The 21697-nt window shown below is 35.2% G+C and overlaps 1 protein-coding gene across 1 annotated transcript in view; it reads left to right on the top strand.

Moving 5' to 3' along the window:
• Window positions 1-21697, top strand: part of ASCC3 (activating signal cointegrator 1 complex subunit 3) — a 293625-nt gene that overhangs the window by 187945 nt on the left and 83983 nt on the right. The window contains exons 15-20 of the mRNA XM_075708596.1: window positions 1494-1685; window positions 2014-2238; window positions 12182-12301; window positions 16483-16647; window positions 17515-17601; window positions 19854-20030. Of these exons, the coding sequence (XP_075564711.1) occupies window positions 1494-1685; window positions 2014-2238; window positions 12182-12301; window positions 16483-16647; window positions 17515-17601; window positions 19854-20030 (966 nt within the window). The remainder of the gene's footprint in view (window positions 1-1493; window positions 1686-2013; window positions 2239-12181; window positions 12302-16482; window positions 16648-17514; window positions 17602-19853; window positions 20031-21697) is intronic.

The raw sequence follows: 21697 nt of genomic DNA on the forward strand, positions 1-21697 counted from the left end.
TATTTATTTCTGTTTGCAGAGATTTATTGTTCATGTTTGGCAGTATGCCAGTACTGTGAACCATATTTTGCTTTGCTTTACCCACTCGGTATCCCTTAAGTCAACTTTCAGAGGCTTTGTGTCAGGTACTAGTAAATGTGAAGATTTTGAAAAATAATACTAATAATCATCATTTGATCTAGAATTAATTCACTATAATACACAGGGCTGAAAATACAGTGATAGTCAAAAAATACTTAACTCTCTTGAAGTCTGTGAAAAAAGTAGAGTTTCTCTGCTGATAATGATAATAAAGAAATCTGTTTTAGGGAAAGATTAGAGTCATCATTACCACAACCCTCATGGTGTCATATTCAGCAGCGATCAATTTTGGAAGGCAGTGAGCACAGCAGTTAGGAATATGGAAGAGATGGGAGGAAAATCAGAGGTGTTTGTGGCAAGTCAGGGATATTGAAACATGAAGATTTGAGGACACAGTAGCCAGGGGTGGGGGTAAAGAGCTTGATACAGCATGCTTTCTGACCTTATATGTAAGGTCATATAAGCTTAGTTGAAGGTCCTTTATTCCAGTTTACAACAGGGTTACCGTGCCTTTCCTCCTGTCATCTTAATTGTAATAAAAGAGCTGTACTTGTTGTGATACTTGAGCTTTAGCCCAAAGCCGTGTTTCTGAACAGAAAGACAACTGTTCCCCTTGGGCTAAAATTGCATGAACTCTGGTGGTTTGGGTTTCCTCTTTTAGGAGGTTGGTTTTCCTTCCCTGTTGCTTCTGGAAGACACACCAATTTGAGTTTCAGAGTTTAGTGTTTGGAAGGGAAGTGTATTAGTTTTTCTTAACCTTGAGTCAATATTTGGTTTAGGTGAAGCATGACAAAGCTAGCACCCAGAAATAAAGGAATCATGCTTATGGACCTTGTACATAGTGGGAGGTTGGATGACCTGAGGTTTTGCAGACTGAGATCCCAGCCTCCTACGCACAGGGAAGGTAAAAATGAGGGATAGATGAACAGTTTGATTCCGCACTATGAATTTATTAATCCCTGCTGTGCTGAGCTGATGCAATGGCTGGTGGTGGGGAAGGGTATCCCCTCTTTAATGTTAAGTATAGTGTGTGGCCTGCTGCCTTAATCCTGTCCTAGCTGCCCACATAGCCTGGAAGAGTTGCTTTTAAGGAAAAGCAATATGTCAGTTCTCAGTTTTGGTGTTTATACTGGTTATCAGTAAATTTGGATCTTTCTTGTGTTGTGTAATGAAGCGGTATTTTTATAAAAATACTCTTTTAAAGAATTAAGTGTATTCTTTAGAAAGTAAGAAGTCAAATTCATTTGTAGAAAATCATGACATATTGGCATTGATGAAAAGTTTGACATTAATAGAAATATTTCCTTTTGTATGACTCAATAATATTGATTTTTTCCCTGTAATTTTTTTAATACAATGCTTCTTGTACTGTAATTAGAAGTTAATTTAATTTTTATGCTTGTCCATTCTAGGTACAGAGATCCAGAAATAAGCAGTTACGTGAGCTGTTTCCAGATGGATTTAGTATTCATCATGCAGGAATGCTGCGGCAAGACAGAAGTTTGGTTGAGAATTTGTTTTCTAATGGACATATCAAAGTCCTAGTTTGTACAGCTACGCTTGCCTGGGGTGTCAATCTTCCTGCTCATGCTGTTGTTATTAAGGTAAGAGCTTCCATTCGTCTGCACATGGGTATCTGTCTTAAAAGAAAACGGTAAAGAAGCATAGATAGCAAGATCTTTATTGTGGGTTTTGGACCTGGAGGGGAAATGTCTGATTGACTTGAGATGTTATTTATATCTCATTAAACTGATTCTCTCCAGTGGGAGTCTAGTTTGTATAGTAAAGATTTAAATATATCAAAGATTATGAAAGGATTAGTTAAAGTACACTTCTGAAATCATGCTGTATTTGCCTAATTTCAGTATTCAGCTCATCAGGATTATATTCATGTGTATTTATGTTAATTTTTATTAACTTTTCCTCAACCAGGGAACACAAATATATGCTGCAAAAAGAGGCTCTTTTGTTGACCTTGGAATTTTAGATGTCATGCAGATATTTGGTCGAGCTGGACGGCCTCAGTTTGACAAATTCGGAGAAGGCGTCATTATTACAACTCACGATAAACTCAGTCATTACCTGACTCTTCTTACTCAGCAGAATCCAATTGAAAGCCAGTTTCTTGAAAGCCTTGCAGACAACCTAAACGCGGAGGTAACCTTTGAATCATTTAGCAAATTTTAAAGGATTAATATTATTTGAAACAAAAATGCAGTATTGTCACACGTAAATAAAATTTTCATTTTAGATATTTTATTACTGGTAGTCTGTAGATGTATGTATTTAAGAGGGGTGAGCTGTCACACGTGAAAATGTTGGGGGCCTTTTACAAAAGGTAGCAGGTATTAGAAGTAGTATGGAGGGTCAAAATATCATTAAGATAAAACTGTAGAAACACATAGCATTTACCTTTTAATCAGAAGTGCTTTATTAGAATTTAGCAAGTGTTCTGCATAACTGCAGACTAAAACCTGCAAAAAATTACAGCATGTCTGTCTGTATATAAACAAACTTCACATGGTTGATTGAAATATAGGAAGAATAATGTACTTGGCTTGAACTCTTCTCTTTGTTCTGTTTTACAGTGGTAATCAGAACTGGTTTATAATAAATAGCAATTCTCAGTTTGTTTCAGTTTAAATCCTAAAATGCATTTTCTTTGTGTTGTGGTTTACCTGGCAGGCAGCTAAACACCACACAGCCATTCTGTCACTCTCCCCCTCCCCACTGGGAGGGGGAGAGAATTGGAAAAAAATCAGAAAAAAAAAGTAAAATTCATGGGCTGAGATAAAGACAGTTTAATCGGACAGAAAAGGAAGGGGGGGGGGGGGGAATAATAAAACCAAAATAAGTGATGCACAATGCAGTTGCTTACCACACACTGACCAATACCCAGCCAGCTCCTGAGCAGCGATCACTGCCCCCTCAGCCAACTCTCCCCAGTTTATATACTGAGCATGACGTCATATGGTATGGAATAGCCCTTTGGTCAGTTTGGGTCAGCTGTGCTGGCTGTGCCCCCTCCAAACTTCTTGTTTACCTGGCAGAGCATGGGAAGCTGAAAAGTCCTTGACTAGCATAAGCAGTACTTAGCAACAACTAGAACATCAGTGTGTTATCAACATCATGCTCATACTAAATCCAAACCACAGCACTATGCCAGCTACTAGGAAGAAAATTAACTCTATGCCAGCCGAAACCAGGACACTTTGAAAATGCTGTGGTTGTATTGAAAGTACCGACTTCTCTCATATTAAAATATAACAATTCAAAAGCTATCTATTGTAATAACCAATTAAAAATATATGTATACACACACAGACACTTTTTACAAGGAACCCTCAGAAATTTAAACATGCTTAAATGAAGAAGAGAATACTGTTTTTCAAAGGCACTGGACATTTTTTCAATAAATTAAAGGAGTTCAGCTAAACTGAAATGTCTTAAAACTTAAAATCTTAAAACTGATTATCCATTTGAAAGATGTGAAGTTTATTTTGTCTATTAGGAATAGTCTTGGGGTTTTAAGATGCTTGTTCTGTTTTATCTGTAAAATTCTTACATATTTCTGTTTATTTTTTACCTTTTTGTCACTTCAAAGTCTTTGCATTATTCAATCATAAATAATAATTTTAAAAGGAAATTCTGGAAAGGAGCAGAAGTTGATACAGTGACCTTTTAAAATGTTAAGATTTATTCCTTGATTCTTTACAAATGACCGAGTTTGATCATTCATTAATTTCGTGGGGTTTTTTTCTTTTAAGGGGTCTCACAAGTTATTTCTTCAGTTCCTGTTAACAGGAAAAATCTCTGCCCAAGTACAGTCACACATCAGAAGCAGAATAAGTTTTAACTGTATTCCAATTATTTCCACACACAAATATGGGGGAATTAAAATATTGACACCTGTCTGCGCTCACAGCTACTCCTCTTTACCACAAGGCTCTGGAGTGGTCTGAGTACAAGGAGGGAGAGAGAAACTGGACTCCCCCAGAACATGAGACACAAATGTGGCAAAAAGGAGCCACTTGCAATTTTCCCATCCCTCTTTCTACCACAAAGGAGAGAGGAAAAATAAACAAAAAGCACACTTGCAGTGGGCAGATGTAGAGCTCTCAACCATTTCCTTCTGACAACACTTTTATATTCCTGGAGACAGACACCTGTGAATGTTCTCTAAGTGGAACTGGAAACAGTTCGTTAAAATTGGATAGTAGCAACTTACACATTAGCAGTAATAATTTAAATCCTGAAGTTGGTTGTGAAAGCCAGGATTACCTGTAGTTACTTTTCAGCACCCCAAGAAGTTAGGAGGGATAGATCTGGTCCTGGGATACTGTGTACCTTTTCACTAGGAAAGAATCCAGCCAGATTTCATAGAAAAGCTTTGTTCTTTTTCTTCAGATACATGAATTAGACAAGGAAGAGAGAGTTGGATATTCTTTCCTTCACAGCAAAGGATTTATTTTTCTACTTTTCCTATTTTAGCATTAGAAACTTAGTCCTCACAGAAGGCTCTCAGGACAGTGGAGACTTACAAAGGCAATGGAATAATAAGCATTCGTTGTGAACTGGGTCAGTGAAGATCTCTATGATTGACTTACTGTGAAAAACAAAAGGCATGGCTATATGCTGCTGTTTTTTCAGGCTTAGTCTGTATTGCTCCAAATTGTCTAGAAGGTGTCTGGATGTGCTGGTGTGCCCACCTGAATTATACCAGTAATCTCAGGTATTCCTTCCACAGAGTTCCAGCAGAAAAGCTAGCTTTTATGGGGAAGATCCTTTACTGACATACCCTAAAAAATCTTGTTGGTTAGCTTAGCAAAAGAAAGTTTCAGAGGAGGTACAACAGCTCTCTATAACTAGCCAGAACTAGAAGTGAATAAGAGAAAGAAAAAAAAATAATTTTGGCTAATGCCAGTACAAGAATTAATCACCATGTTCATAAGTAAGCTTGCCTGGAATAGAAGATCTGGAACAGTCTGTCTTTTAGCAGTAGTGGAGATAAAAGAATTCTTAATTTTTTCCTATGGTGAAGATTTTGTAAGAAGATGTGATTGTATATGAGGAAAAGATTTGACTTGATGAACAAAGAGTTCCAGTCCTATTTCTCTCCTGTCAGCTGAGAATGCTTAGTTAAGAAAGTATGAGATGTAAGCTATTAATTTTCAATGTGTAATATTCTGCAGAGAGAGAGAGGTTTTGATGGGCAGCATGTTGTTCTTCTGATCTGAGCTGTAGTTCCAAAATGCACAAATTTTCCAGCAAGGCCAGAAGGCAGAGGTGATTGTTGTATGCAAGCTTAAAGGAAGGGGTTTTTTTGTTTTGGGGTTGGCGGGGGGAGGGGAGGGGCAGCGGCAGTGGTGAGGGGACAAGTGAATTTACATTCATTGAACTTCTTATACAGAGGAAAAAAAATTTTTTAAATCTAAAAGTAATTCTGTTTTCAGTATCAAAGAAAAGACGTATTTGGTTATAGTTACACTTTAGGATTCTTCTCCGCTTCCTCCTTTTCCACTGTACAGATTGCAAATTCTTAGTTTTAAGTCCTAGGTGTTTATCTCACAGGACTTATTTAGAATGGCTTAACAAAATATTTATAATGTAGCAAGTGTCTGCCTATATGTTTCTGTATGTTACTGTATTAGGTAGTAAATTAAGGTACCAAACTGCTGCTAGCATTGACTTTGGTGCAGTTAGCACCAAAAAACACATTGAAAGTGGAACAGACCTGGCTGATTGTTAGAATACAAAACAATTTTAATTTGTCCCAGGCTTGTGATTTTAACAGCAGTTTTTAAAGGTAGTGGTATCTTCTCTTTTATTTTTTTTTCTTTTCCCTGCATTTAATAGTAAGCACTCTACTAGCTTAAAAGCTATTAAAACAATACAAAACTGAAGACTTGGAAGGGTAAATACCATTCTGTAGCACCAGCTGAGTATGTCCAAATTGATATTTAATGAAGAGGAAAAAAAGGTATCAAAAAGCAAGACATTCAAGGGAGAAAGGGCTCTGTGAGCTTAGAATAGTAACATCTACAGTAATTATGAAACACTAAAAATTGCCTGAAAGATAAACAATGAGTTGCGGCAATTTTGGTTAAGACTGACAACAATAAAAGCAATCTTACTCATGAAGCTTTATTTAGATTTTTACCTAAAAAGAGAAGAATTTGTTCATGCAGGGAAGTATGTATTTCTGCTAAGTAGTTTCTTTTCAAATGTGTGCACATTACTGAAACTCTTTCCAGAAGTAGAGAAAATCTCAATAGAAATTTAGTGACTTTTAGTAGTAATTGTTTATCCAAGTAGTACTCTGAAAAATACTGCTAGTAGACACTGCAAAAACAATTTGGTTACGTTGAAGGTGTAAAATTAAGAAGTTAATCTGCCTGCCCTGCTAACATAGTAGAACTAAAGAAGAAAAAACTAATGGAATAGAACAACTATTCTGTTTCATAGGAGGTAGTCATCTAAACTTATTCAAAGACATATAGGAAGTATGTGGTGTACAGTATAATAAAAAATGACTTCTAAGTGCAGCACTTCTACCGCAGGATTTGGGGGTTAGGGAAGAGTGCAGAAAACTGACGAACTAGTTTAGATAGAACTTTTCTTTTCAGATTTTATGTAATGGTAGTGTTATCTGAAAAGAACAGTGTACTCACAGCTTTAAATTACTGTAGATTCTGTGGCTGCAGTAGAGTTAAAGCAGCTGAAGATGCAGTCAGAATTTTGTTAATCACTGTGATAAATCGTTGTTAGTAGAAATAGCAATGGAAAATGCCGAAAATAGAGTAACAAGGGCATGAAACCACCATTTTTTTGTCATCTGATATGTGTGATGTTGCTTATCCTCTGTCATGACATGCAGGAAAAAATTAGTGCCTGCCAGATTACAGGAAATCAATACTATGAGCAGTTACAAGGAGCTATTGTGTTAGGTTTTTTGGAAAGTAACTTTATCGTTTCTTTATAATTGGAGTCAGTCTAAATTTCTGTATATGCTGATTTGATCTAAGTTAGTGGAATCCTCTGAGAAGGATACAGGTGTGTTAGAAATTCTAATGTTTGTCTGGAGATGACTGTTCCATAGGCTGCAGCATTAGGAAAAAAATGAATACATTTTAAAACATAGGCTATCATATTGATCAGTAGATAATCTTAGGAAGCACATTCACTTTTGATCATCTTTTATAGACACTGTCCCTTTAGCAGTAACGGTAGCAATATATGGAGACAAAATATATGTTTATTGACTATTTGTTGCAGAAATCTAGACAATATGCTCATGACCACTCTCATCTTTGCCATAACAGAGCCTGTTGTTAGCACCAGCAAATCTGGACTGATACATAATAAAATGACCTATTTTAGGAGCAGAGTCTGCTTTTATTACAAGTCATTCAGGAAATCCAAATGCTTATGCTGTAGTTGTAAAGAGAAACCAATTAAAGGCCAGAAGCACTGCTGAATTGTTTAAATTCTTAATTTATTATAGACAGATCAGTAGCTGAAAGAAGAACTAGTAAAATGAAGGCAGCAGTTGGAAATATGGGAAGACTCCATGTTTCCACAAGAATATGAAGTTGCTTTTATGTAGACCAGGTCTCGTGGCAGAAATAGGTAGGTGTTAAAAATGAGGCAATGATTCAGATATTTGGGGTAATACAATATGTAATCCTAGCCATACGATCACTGAGTGGAATCCAGAGCCTTGAATTTTGTATCTAGGTTTATGTGGCGCAGGAGAGAAAATTTGGGTAATGATGGAAAAAAATTAGGGTGTTTTTAATTCCAATTTCAAAATGAATTTTCTAGAAGTAGAAAATTTTCAGAGTTGATGGGCAGAGGAACAGATCCGCTTCTATGAAAGGAACACACCAGTTTGCCTTCACACTTCAGGCCAGAACAAAGACAAATGGGAGATTGTGTGACAGAGTTTTATGAAGTAATGAGTGACATGGCAAAAGATTTCACCTCTCTTGGGACAAGAAGCAAGAAACATTGGCTGAGATGAGTCAGTGGCAGGTTCAGAAAACACAAAAGGATGCCAGCTGGGTGGTTACACTATGTAATGCTTTGCTGCGGGAAGCTGTATCTAAAAGGTAGAGTAGTTCAAAAACTATACAAAAATGGAATAAAAATCCATTGAAAGATACCAAATGCAGAGGTAAAACCTTTAACTAAAGACCTTGAGATGCAATAGTTTAAGAATTTGGGAGAAATTTATATGGTGCTTGCTTCTCATTGCCACCTTCTGCCCTTCAGCATTTGCCGTTACCTAATCCAGACACAGCATGCTGGCCTTCATGTCCCAGTGCATTTGTTCTTAGGAAAGCTATAGAGTGGGAAAAGCTGAAATATACCCAACTTCATTGAGTTGACACCAAAACTGAAACTTTGAACATGTATTTCAGCACCTCAATCCACTGAGAATTCTCTCCTGCAGATTTGTTTTGAGTTTTGGTTTGGTTTTTGGTTTTTCTCCTTCTAAAAATGAGCAGAAGAGTAAATGGTCAGTGATGATCAGCATAGGCATGGAGATTCCCTTTTTCTTTTCTGCTGAAGTTGTACCACTGAGCATAACGGAATGTAAAAAGCAATAAAATAAATAGCTGGTTAGGGTGCTTAGTTGAGAGGAGCAAGTCCTGGGTCAGTTGACCAGCTGGCAAACAGAAAATACCTATGGCTGTATTTTGTGGAAATACAGGAAGAAAGATAAGATGCAAGGGATGTGCTTTAATTAGACCATAAACTTTAACTTATCTGGGAACTATCATCAATAGCTCATACAATGCAGGTCACCATTCCTTCCCTAATTGTTTCCACCTGATAGAGCCCTCCCTGACATCCACAGCTGGACCCCAGCTTGTTGCAGGGACAACTCTTTTGCACAGAGAGCTAGAAACTGAGGAGAGGATTTGCAGTGCTGGACAGTAGGTATACCTTCCCCAGGTGGTGTGCCTTTCCTTGCCTTTACTTACAATTCTGTTGACACAGAAAGCCCTTCCAAAAAATTCACTCAGGAGCTGGGTGACTCAATGGCTAATCTGGGTATATGGGGCAAAGTGCAGGCTGGGGGGAATTGAAGTTTTGCTCCCTGGGTGTCCAGGGCCTGACCTGCATGAGACCAGCAACCTCATCTATGGTCCCCTCACCTTTCTTCTGTTGGACTTAGCAGATAACGACAACTCTTACGTAGTTTGGTTGTACTTATAAATAGTCCTGTGGTCATGTGGTTGGAGGAGATTCTGTCCCAACTTGGGAAAATTCTAGTAGCATTAAGAAATTATTTCAAAAGCCATATAGGAATAAGACCATTATCAATACAGATGCTGAAATGGTAATTCCAAATACACTGGTTTCCAAAGCAAACAGAAAATTGCATATTAGGTTGTTAGAAAGATTCCTTGCTCTCTTGCCTTAACAACAAATATTTGATTCATATATAGAAACTTTCATCAATGTAATCTGGCTTAATTATACAAATGTAATAGTAATTAAACTTTCTTACATAAAAAATACAGTATATTATATATGATAGTATGTACAGTATGTAATATTACGTATTAGTAATATTTTCATGCTCTTTTCTAATCTGTATAGAAATATCAGAGAGAAAACCTTCATTTTTCAAAAACTACCCCCAAAAAGCCATGCTACTTATATCTGTTTACACTTTTTTGAAAATCAGAAATGCCTCCTCTGAAATACTGTTCAACTTGATAAAGTCTGTGGGATAGCATTTGTTAAAAAAAAAATTATTTAATGAAAGTGCAGACTACTAACCACATTACTCAGTGATGTTGACATCAGCCATTGAACAATTAGTTGAAAATTTGTGATACTGATGTTTTTTTCATTTAAAATGACACAGTAAGGTGGATTAATATAGTACTCAAGTTCTCATTTTGTGAGTGCAACACAATTACTCGTATTTGAACAGTTCAAAAAAAGGCAACTGGTGCAATTAAACAATTCAGTGTCAACATAGTAAATATTTCTACTCATCGATTATTCTATCTGTAACTAAATACCTAACACATGGTTGAGGAAACGCTGGAAAATTTAGAACTTTTTTTCTTTTATTTTAATAAAGTATCACCTTGTCTATTTATTGATTTTATGAATACGACATATCCTAGATCTTAACAGAGGTCCTCTCCTAATTTTGTAAATAAATTATTTCCTAATTACTCTTAAGTGTTTGTATTAATAACGTAACTTTCATCATTCATACTGTTTTAACAAAGGTAAACATTTTCAAATAATCCATAAGAACTTTACTTGAACACTAGATGGCAGCAAATCTTTAGAAGTTGCCTTTTTTTTTTTTTGGTCTCTGCATATTATTTGGTGAATATTCATTAAAGTTGGGGGAGGAAGGAAAGTGCAGTATTAGATTTCAGTACCATATCTGAAACCCAAGTGTATTTCATAATCACTTTTTCCCCCTCAGTTTTAGCTTATGAAAATAATTAATTTGTAAGTAATATAATCAGATATTCGAACAAATGAGGCAAAAAAAGTGGGGTTTTTTTTTTTCTTTTAATTGTCAGACTTCACTGTCATGGGTAATGAGAATTTTACGTTTTCATGATTGTGAAAGTGGTTGATTGGGGGAAAAATTGGACTATGTTGTTAGGCTATTTCAAGTTGTGCACTGAAAGATATGTGAATCGTGGGAAGAAACCAAATGCTGAAATTAACCTGGGTAGCAAATTGAGTAATAATAACCGGTGGGCTGTATTAGTGTTTTCCCTGTAGTAGTCTATGAAGAACTGAATGTTTTTGTAGCTACTTCAGTGCATTATGTAGCTATATACTTTGAAAACCAACACAATGGGGCTTCCCCAAACCTCCTTATGCTGTTGAAGAGCAAAATATCACTGAAAAATGTGTGAGACAAAGCTTGGGGTTACTCCATGCTATTAGTCATTGATATCAACAAGGTTTTGCTAGATTTCAGTTATTTTAACTCAGGGCAGATTTCGCTTGCATTATTATTTTTGACTAGATATTTATGTTATTTCAAAAAGAGTATCTATATTACTATTAAGGTCTAGATGCTTAGATCTGAACATGCATATGAAATCACTTACAGTTATATAGGGTTTTTTTTAATTTTTGCCAAGTCATGTGGAACGTTTATATGAAATCCAAACACCAATAAAACAAAAATAACTTAAAAAGTATAGTAATGGATCACAAAAAATCAGTAGGAGGGACTTTTGCTTGTTTTAAAAACACATCAACAACCAAAAAATGTTTGTTCATGGGACATGCAACAAATATTAAATTCTCCTCACAAAATCAGGTTAACTGGAATAAGCAGTAAAATGCTTCTCATGAATGTAATCGATACAAAATAGAGCTGAAGTTATGAAGTAAAAATGTGTGTGTGGTAAATAATTTGGTGATAAAACTGTTGAATTGGCAAAAAAGTCACCTAGCAAAAAACTGTTTTGATATTTGTTCAATTTTGTTATGTTTTGATATAACAAAAATACAGCAGGTACCTGTATGTTTGACTTGCCAGATACAAAAGGAAAAAACTATTCATAAAAATTGTGTATAAACAGATTGCCAAATGTGAGGGCATGCTGAAGAAAATCCTAAAGATTGTCAGTATCATTTGGTTTAGGACTTGAACCAGAAAGTGCATTTACATTGGTATGAAAAATTAATCTTTTAAATGTAGATTTTTTTTTTTTTTAATAAAGGTACTCTTCTTTATATTACCCTGGGCATATTCACTAAAGAATTATGTTGGTTTGTTTGTCTTTTTTTATAGTAAGCTTGCTCAGTATCATCTTTTAATTGTAAAAATCATAAGTGGTGTAGGAAAGATCATGTAGGTCACTGTATAATACTATGTCACAGAATATACCATGTTATTAGAGGTTCGTAAGATGAAGTTGTGTAAATGGTTCAAGTTATTGTCCTGTGATTAGTTTAAAATAATTTAAGCTGGAAACATACTGACACTTTCTTTAATCTGTTGCTAACGCTCTGAATTCCATATGTTTTCAGCTGAATATTTATGTTCAGCTGTAACATATACATTTAATTTTGTCTCTTTTCCTATTTCCAGATTGCTCTTGGAACAGTAACTAATGTGGAAGAAGCAGTAAAGTGGATAAGTTACACTTATCTTTATGTACGGATGAGAGCAAATCCATTAGTATATGGCATCAGTCACAAAATTTATCAGGTATAAAATGCATTTTAAAAAAATCTGTAACCTGTTCTGGGTCTCTAATCCTTCCCTGATGTGAGGATAAATATTTGCTATTTCTACTTACCTGACATCAGCAATTCTTTTAAAATGCTTAGAAAAAGATATTTTCTGTAGCAGAGTATTTTTAACACTAAATTAAGAGGCCCCTTCTGTTCACATAAAAATACATTTTAACTGGCCAAGTTATGCTCCAAAGGACAACAGTCATTCTTATCAGACAGTTACTGTAACTTAGCCTATTGTCAGTGTTTCAGTATTGTAGGCTAGATAAAAATGATAAAATAAAGCATTCTTGAGTTGCTTGATTTCTCCTCTGCCCCCGTCAGCTTTTGTTTTAGAATGTTTCATCCCATGGCATCTTATAAATTAGAAAATTATATTTTTAATTGAGGGGTTTTTTTTTTCTTTCTTGTGATTTAGTAATCATAAGATTTTTTATGCATTTATTTTGAATTTTTTTAAATTTATTTAGATGTGTTCCATGCAGTGATATATATCAGAGCATGGTTGCATAAGGTTGTTTTCAAGTTTTTTTTTTCATATCTGTAATTTTTAGGAAATTTAACTGTTTACAGATTATCTAAATATTATTACTTTTTTTCTCTACAGCAGTTTGTAAGCATTTAATGTTAACATAGTTTGGACATGGGTAACTGAGCCTAATGCAGGTGATACTCTCACAAGTGCATGGTAACTGCAGTTTATTTTGTATGTCCTGAATCTGTTTTGTGACTTCATAATTTGTCATGATATTGTGAGCAGCAGTTGTTTTGGTCATTGTAACATGAACAGATATATGTCAGGAGATATTTTTTTGATAGCTTTTGTGTCTGATAGTGGAAGCTGCAGTGGAAGTAGGTAGGCTATTGTTTGAGCAAGCTTCTGCAGACACCTTTAGATCTCTGGTCATCTCAAATCTGTTTTCTGTAAAAAGCCTTACAGTACATTCCATATGTTAATATAACACTATATAACACAAATCACACAGTAATAGATAAATGAAAAGCAAAAATTGCTTTGCTAGTGAGAAGAATGTTGTCGTCCCATTCCTATAAATTCCTTCCTTTTTTTTCATCAGGTATTTTTGACCAGTGTTATTAACAAATTTTAGATTAAAAGAAGTGCAACTGTGGTGGTAATAACTGGTGAAAAAAGTAATAAAACACTAACAGAAATGTTTTGTATTAGTTTAAAAAATAATGAACAAGAGTTGCTCCCCCTCCCCTTGCTTTTGTTTTTTTATTCAGCGGCTGAGAAAGTAGAGATTGCCAGCACTTGTCTTTTCCTGCCACTAACCTCCTTTCTACCCCTTCTGATTTGATGTGCTAATAATAGACATTCCTATTTTTGTGTTAAGGCAGTAACAAATTATATCAATTTGAAGTGTTACCCATTCACGTAGGAGCAAACCCAATGCCAATCCCCTTATTTTCTAGATAAACCAGTTTAAAACGTCAAAGCTAATGTGTTATAGAAAGTATACAGATGGTATAGTGCCAGATGCGGGCATAACCACAGATTTGCTCACTTAGGCCATTCTATTCCTTCTGTTCTGGTTATAGGTATCCAATTTTTATAATTGGTATTTTATTGTTTCTTAGTAATGTTGCAGCGTGCCAATTTCTATCTTTGTTTTGGCTGACAGCCAACGTTACCCATTCAGAATCCATGTATCTGCATAACCATTGTGGGTCACACTCTTCTTCCCAGCTGTTCAGTGGGGCTGAGAAGCTGCAAACTCGTTCTCCTTTCCCTTTCCACAGGTGCTCACCACATCCAGTAATTACTTTCGGGCACAAAAGGTCCAGCCTGTTCACACAAAAGGGGTGTGTTCTATTGCACCGGGAGACCAGGGCGAGCATGCACCTGCCATGCACTGACATGTTCTGCACCCCACGTGTAGTCTCTGGGATATTACTGTTCCCCACCTAGCCCTTTTCTGGGCTGTGCCCAGGAGTAGGCTACTCCAGGCCCACTGCTTTGATTTGTGACTTTTCAAGTTGTTTGCCAGAAGTGCCAATAATGCCTTTTACTGAGTTGGGAAAATGGCCAAAATTTATGGTGAGCAGCAAGAAGAAACAAAGAGTGGAAGGAAAAAGTGGAGCAAATGTATTGTATTAGTGAAGCCTGTGTTATGAATTACAGGCATTTTCTCATCCCTTTAGGGTTCCAAAGGAAAGGTGGCTGGGCTTTTTTTAAGGTAACCCCTTTGTCTGTTTTCTCCTCTTTTTGGTTCCACTTTTTCATGTACCCACAGTTAAGCAACGCTTTTTATCCTCATAAGCTGTATGTTTATGTTTAGAACATCTGTAGAAGTTAGAAGAACTTGTCCCCAATGCTTCTCTCAGCTAGAGGAAACAATGCAAATAATAATGTACTTTATCATGCATTCTTAAATTTCTATATATACTCCAGACCTGCTCAGTTTCTTGCTGTGGACATGCCAAGGCTTGTTTTTAAGAGTATGACTTAAAGCTGTTCTAGGCTGGATCTGTTACTCTGTGGGATTTCTAATTATGCAAGTTCAACAAGGAGGGTGCTAACCATGGATTCTCTAGACTAGAATATTGTTTCACAGCCTTTTCAAATTGGTGACCTTTCCTTTAAAGTTAAAACCTTTGTATTTGTAAAAAAAGTTAGTCTACTATTACAGCTTTAGCTTTTTTGTATGTAAGGCAAAAGATTGGCAGGTAATGTGGGTTGCCAAAGGAGTAGTGAAGCATTTTGATATTTTTAAAATTTTTTCCTCCCTCTTTAGTTTTAAGAAATGTTAAACATCTGGCATCCTGATCACTGGTTTTTTTTGACCACCTCTGCTCTGAAATCTGACCTCAATGCATGACTTACTATTGAGAAAAGCACTCTAGACCTTTGTCATCTTAGCTTTTGACTTGAAACTAAGGCAAGCCATAACTAAGGAGAAACAGCTTCAGAGTAACTGGCAAAGACAGGGAATATTAGGAACTAGTCTTGCAGCTGCTTTGCGGAGATGGCTGTGTTCGTCTGCAGCTTCACTGAACATGAGATGAAGCGCTTCGGCACAAAGATGAAACTGAATCCTGGCCCAGGGAAAACCAGAGCAAACCAAGGCATAGCAATTCTTAAAGCCTGCTTCTTTTTGCAGTCTTGGTCATATATCTCTGGTCCAGATTTACCAAGAGGGCTGGTATGACTTACTCTGCAGGAAATCTGAACTATACAAGACCTGAAATAAGAATGCTGCCTCTGAACTAGAACAGAGTTTCAGTCTTTTCAAATTTGGTGACTAATCATTGCTTATACAATTAGAGACATATCTCAGGTGCACATATACCAGAGGGTTAACATGGCTATGAATCCCTTTTCACGCATCCCTGTCAGTCTGCGTATGCCAGGTGCATGATGTGGAAACACACAATTACACAGGAGTTCCATTCAGATGGGAGTTTTGCCCAGCCTTGTATGTACTAGTGAGGTAATGTACATTAACGATTGGACAAAATGTCCAAGTTCCTGAACTTTGATATGAATAGAAGTGGTGTTGGGCACAGCAAGCTCCTTGTGTGCTTTTAACATGAATGTTTATACGGCATGTCTATAAGTCAGTAATTAGAATATCACAGCTGACATACCCAAAGCTTTTGGGGATGTTTGAGTTTTTTCCCTAGTAAACATTTCAGCCATCCAATTTCAAGTTTATTCTATTTGGGATACAATTAAAGCCATCCTCATGTCAGATACCCAGGCAAGGTATATCTTCAGCCATTTTCATAAACAGAAGATACCATAAGATGACATGTTTTGGTGAAGTGATACCATCATGATAATTTCATTAAGAATATGTTATCATTAGAACTTCTTTCAAAAACATCAATGTAAATTTATTTCATAATCATGCTGCTGTTTCGTAAGTAATATTAGTCTACATTGTATTGATAGTTTTGAACCATTGTAAAAGAAATAATCTTCTGATTATTTTGTCCTGTACAGGCAGTTTTTAGTCAATAATGTCAATGTAACTTTTATTAGTGAGAACTCAGGAAAATTTTGGCTTAATAACTGTACCTTTCTTTTATTTGATTTCTGACTTTGTGTGACTGGGTTATCTTGATAAATTATTTATTTAACACTTTTTTTTCCTTTTATACAAATAAATGTGTGTGTTTCATGTCTAGATGGATCCAGGTCTAGAAAAGCACAGAAAACAATTGGTAATTGAAGCCGGCAGAAAACTGGACAAAGCCCGCATGATTCGCTTTGAAGAACGAACTGGCTTTTTTTCTTCAACAGATTTAGGCAGAACTGCCAGCCACTACTATATTAAATACAATACTATAGAGGTAAAATATGACGTTCTATTTCTGAGGCTTTTTCCTTCTTTTTGAAGCTATACCTAAAATAGTTGTAAGATATTACAGAATATGTAGCTGATTTGTTCAATATATTTTCAAATTATATTTACCAAAATGGGGAGAGAGGAAAGAGAGGAAAAAGAAAGAAACTAAGTGTAAAGCAATACTGAAAAATTAGACTTGGTGTGAAGTGAGATTTGAAATTTCTGTAGTCTCTGCCTTCTTTTAGGTGAATTATAAGAAACATTTTGATATCAACAGTGTGTGCCACCATTGGTACATGATAGCACATTCAAGGATAAATTGTGATAACAGAAAAGTTTTTCTGCATGAAAATCCTATCAGGTTGCCAACTTTAAACAACTTTTGGCACTGTAATCAGATTGTGTTGTAAACACATAAGGAAGATGCATTTGTACAAAACTTCATAGTGTTGGAAGCTTGATTTGATGTACACATTCATCTTAAAACCTTTCTTTTGTAGGAAATAAGTCTTTTTCTTGAATAAAAGCTGAAGACTTTGCATTAATAATTTTTAACTGTTTAATGTCAGTATGTATAATTAGTCTCACAGATTTATTCACTCAAATATGTCCTAGGCTTTTTTGAAATGGCCACAGATTTCATGTCTCTCAATTTTGGGGTGCCCAAGTTTCTAGAGACTGTTTTTCTGAAAGTGCTGTGAAGTCATTCTGGAAATTGTTCCTGTTTAAATTGCATCACTCTGGTCTTCTAATAACTTATGTACATTTTAACCTTATATGTCTTTTAAAATCTTGGCTAATGTTTCTTTCTTTTGTACTATATTTATATTTTTATTTTCAGTGTTAAATCAATTCATTTTATTTTTAATAGACTTTCAATGAATTGTTTGATGCTCATAAAACAGACGGCGATATTCTTGCTATAGTATCAAAAGCTGAAGAATTCGAACAGATAAAGGTAAAGTTGTATCCTTTCAAAGCATATGTCTTAGAACTAGACAGTTCTGTAGTACTCACTCCATAAATAGTGTCTACAGACCCAAGTTTTGTTAAATATTAAGCACCATTATAAAATGTTTTCTAAGTAGGTATAATTGCCAAGAACTATATTTGCTCTCACTCAAATTTCTATGTAGTTCAGCTTGAACTATAGTGCACATTTAATAACTACTTATGGATCTTTGAGAAGTCCTTTTAAATGCTTTTAAGAACTTTTCAGCTTCTCAATTATTAACAGGTGAAGGTAAGTGTCTATTGGAATGGCGCACCCAGGGATAAGATCCTTCAAACTTCTGTTTGAAGTTTAAACCATTATTACATGTCTCCCTGAACAATTTGCTTTATCAGAAATGAGACAGGACTCACTGAAGTTAACTCTGTGATATACTTCATACAGGGAACAATATTAGATTAGCAGAATGATAAATTCTGATAAATTATTGTGAAATTTGAAATCTAGAAAGCTGTTGTAACAGATTTTGTTGTGCAGGCTAGAAGATTACTGTATTATCATACCCAGTTCAATTCCAACCTCCCTTTTTGCCTCCTGTGTGGGTAAGACACAAGACAATACATTGCAAGCCAGCACAAACTTGTTTGCCCATGCTTCCATCTCATAGAGGTGCGAGCCAGACACCACAGGGTTTATTAGCTTGGGCTCATTGCCATTTTACCACAATTATACAACTTTCAGATCAGAGTTGGCTCTCATTCACCTGGCTCTGCGAACTGGCAGTGTGAATCCCTCACCATCTACATATTTACATATTTGCACACATTGTCTGAGTATTACCATCTCTTTATCTAATGGAGAAATTCTATTTTGCTGTAATCTCTTCTATTATAGAAGATAATAAGCAGTGAGGTTTCACAGTGATACACGCAACGTTTTCCAAGCTAGAAGGGTTTTTTTATGATAGTGATATTGCTTTGCTAGGTCTAAATTTAGCGTAATTGAATATTTAAAAGGAGAGCATATGGAAAATATGATGTGATATGTTTCTATATTTGTAATAAAGTTAGTAGTGAAGCTTCTTGACTAAAGCATAGTTTTTCTAGTTTGCTTTCTCAGATTGGTATGGCATCAATGCAGTGTCATTTCCAGTTTTCTGTGATTTGATTGCTGTGCAGCTCTGAATGTTAAAACCAGTTACTGATTTTCACAAGAATAACTCAGGATTTACCCCTCTGTGTGAAACAAATTGTGACTTTTGTTAATATAAATCATGTCTCCATAATGCCTTTAACAATTCTGTATTTTGAGATAGGTAAGTCACTAGTAGCTGAAGTACAGATCTGGGTTTGACCTGTAAAGTGCTATGCAAGAGCAGAAAAAAATGTCAAAAATGCTGTTGTAAGCAGAGCATAATATTCTCCTGACACTGGAGTCATCTGTGATGGTTGTGTCCTTCAGCTTTTTCTTTCCTGTAGAACCAGTGGGTGGATAGTTGGGGATTTTAACCCAATTGTCTTAGCGTCTTCTGTATGTCAGGTAGTCAGGTCCAAATGAAAATTACTTTCAGCTGGTTCCCTGCAGGGACCAAACATTTACCCTCTTTAAATAAGTTTTACACTAACAGACTATCAGTAAATCAAAGAATATGTAGATTTATGCTGGTTTTGCCACGCAAGGGTCATCAGTTAGAATGTGAAATGTTATGTATTATTCAAACCCTAGATATTAATATTTCTTTACTCATATTAAGACTTAATCTTATTAACAGTGAAAATTTTAATATCATGAATCATAGTACTTCACAGTTTTGAGTTAAAAATATATTACGCCACATGCAAACTATGTAGCTATAATGAGTACATTTAATGTTAATTCAAGATTGCCCTAATCCAGATGGACAGAGGTTTTACTCTGGTCAAATAAAAAATGAAATCTCATCAGATGAAGGATGGTAGGGTCAGAAGATTCAATTTTTGTGGCATATCAAATTTTTGTATGTCAATGGCAACTTTAATAGATGGTGATGAATAATAAAATGTAATTGTGTCACTATTAAGATAGCTTCAATTATGGTCTATTAGCTACATTGTAGAAGATATGGGTTTGCTGCTTTTTTTTCTTCTTTTTTTTTCCCCCTTAAAACTAGAGACTCCATTTAGAAATAATGTAACTACATTATAACGAAAATTTTATTTCAGTGTAAAAATTCTTATCAAATTGCTCCAGCCTCTTCATAATGTATAATTGTGTTTTAGGTAAGAGAAGAAGAAATAGAAGAGCTGGATACCTTACTGAATGATTTCTGTGTACTTCCTGCTCCAGGAGGTGTGGAAACCAATTATGGAAAAATTAATATCCTCCTTCAAACATATATTAGCAGAGGGGAGATGGACAGCTTCTCCCTTATTTCAGATTCTGCATATGTTGCACAGGTAAAAATAGTATTTTTTACATATCTGTTGCTGTGTTCTGTTTTCATCCTCCCAAATGTTTACAATTATGTAAGTAGGCCTTGATCTGCAACTTTTTTGTACATTTTTATGCAAATTGATTTGAAAATCAGAGCCTTGTGTGTGTGTGCGTGTGTGGTATAATATTTAAGAAGAAAAGATTTGCAAAAGCCTACCTTGGGAGGCTATTGCATTTTTTGTTAATTTTGAATGTCCTTTTTGTTCGTATGACCCCTGTAGTCTTATTATATTTGGTAGTTCTAACTGTGATTGCACAGAAATTTTATTCTTAACTTACTGGGTTTTCTTCTAAACCTGGAAAATTGTTGCAATCTGTTTTTATGGTTTGTGTACTTTTATACTTCATTCTGCAAAATGTAATTTGTGTTTTATTCACATACTCTGGTTTACACAAGAAAGATGTGCTATTACAATTTTATTGCTAGATATAATCATGCAAATTTACGTATCAGTCTATATATTTGTTTGTTGGCTTGGTTTGACACCTGAATGGTTGATAGTTATACCACGTTTAGTTATTACACAGAATAATGAGAACTGCAAGTCTGTGACACAGAACTGCTTGCTTACACAATTAGAGCCCATCTTAGAAAGAAACGGGTGTTGCTTGAAAGTTTAGAATTCTGAATCCCAAAGAACTCAAAGTGACAAAATGCTCGTAGACAATCCCAGATGTGCAACAATAATGAATGTATAAAATAGATTATAAAGTTTTACCTTTTAGCCCATCCTATGTATTTTTTTTGTCTTTTTTTTGTCTTTTTTTTTTTTTTTAACAGTCGGCAACATGTTGCATTGAATCATTTTTGTCTCATCCTTACAAAACCGTTTTGGAAAGAATTGATTGTAAAATTGCATTTAGTTGGTGCTAAAGATGAGAGTTAAATAGTGAAAAGTATACATATTCCTCAGCAAGATTTTCATACTATGTATTTCTTACATACATACATCTATATTCTTCAGAAGTGTTTACATTTCATAGCACGTATGGGTATAAATGAGAAAATTCTGAAAGAATTGTGCACATCATAAAAACTGTGGTATTTGCACAAGCAAGATCATTTTCAGTATGATTCTTTTTTGCTTTCAGGACAATTGCTTTTATTTGTCTGTCTCAATTAGAGCATTTTTAGTAAGGCAACATGGTCATCTTCTCAGATCTTCATAAATTGTACATGTGAAACCAGTGCTACAAATTGTGATTTTTTTTTAATTGGATAGTGACTATTAAGAAAATCATTCATCCTTCTAAGTAAAAGAAATGTGCTTCTTTAGTAACATATGCTTCCTATCACAACCAAATATTTTTCTATTTTTTATTCCTGTTGGCATTGCAGAGCCAGTAGAGAATGATTGTATTCTATTCAATGAATCAAGAACAGAATTGCTAATCCAGGCATAGTACCGGTAGTAAAAAAAAAAAAAAACACCACAAAAAACCCCACAACTTCATAATACAACTTGATAAGTTTATGAAAGGAATATCATAAATTACGTTTTCAGGATAAGACTGACCTCATTCAAGCTTATGTTAATAATTAATTTTCCAAGTCCAAAGCAGATTTATACAGTTTAGTTATGCAGTAGTCTCAGAAGATGTTAAAAAAAAATCACTACTGTTAAACTTC

This window comes from Pelecanus crispus, chromosome 3, assembly GCF_030463565.1.
Source record: "Pelecanus crispus isolate bPelCri1 chromosome 3, bPelCri1.pri, whole genome shotgun sequence".
Lineage (NCBI taxonomy): Eukaryota > Metazoa > Chordata > Aves > Pelecaniformes > Pelecanidae > Pelecanus > Pelecanus crispus.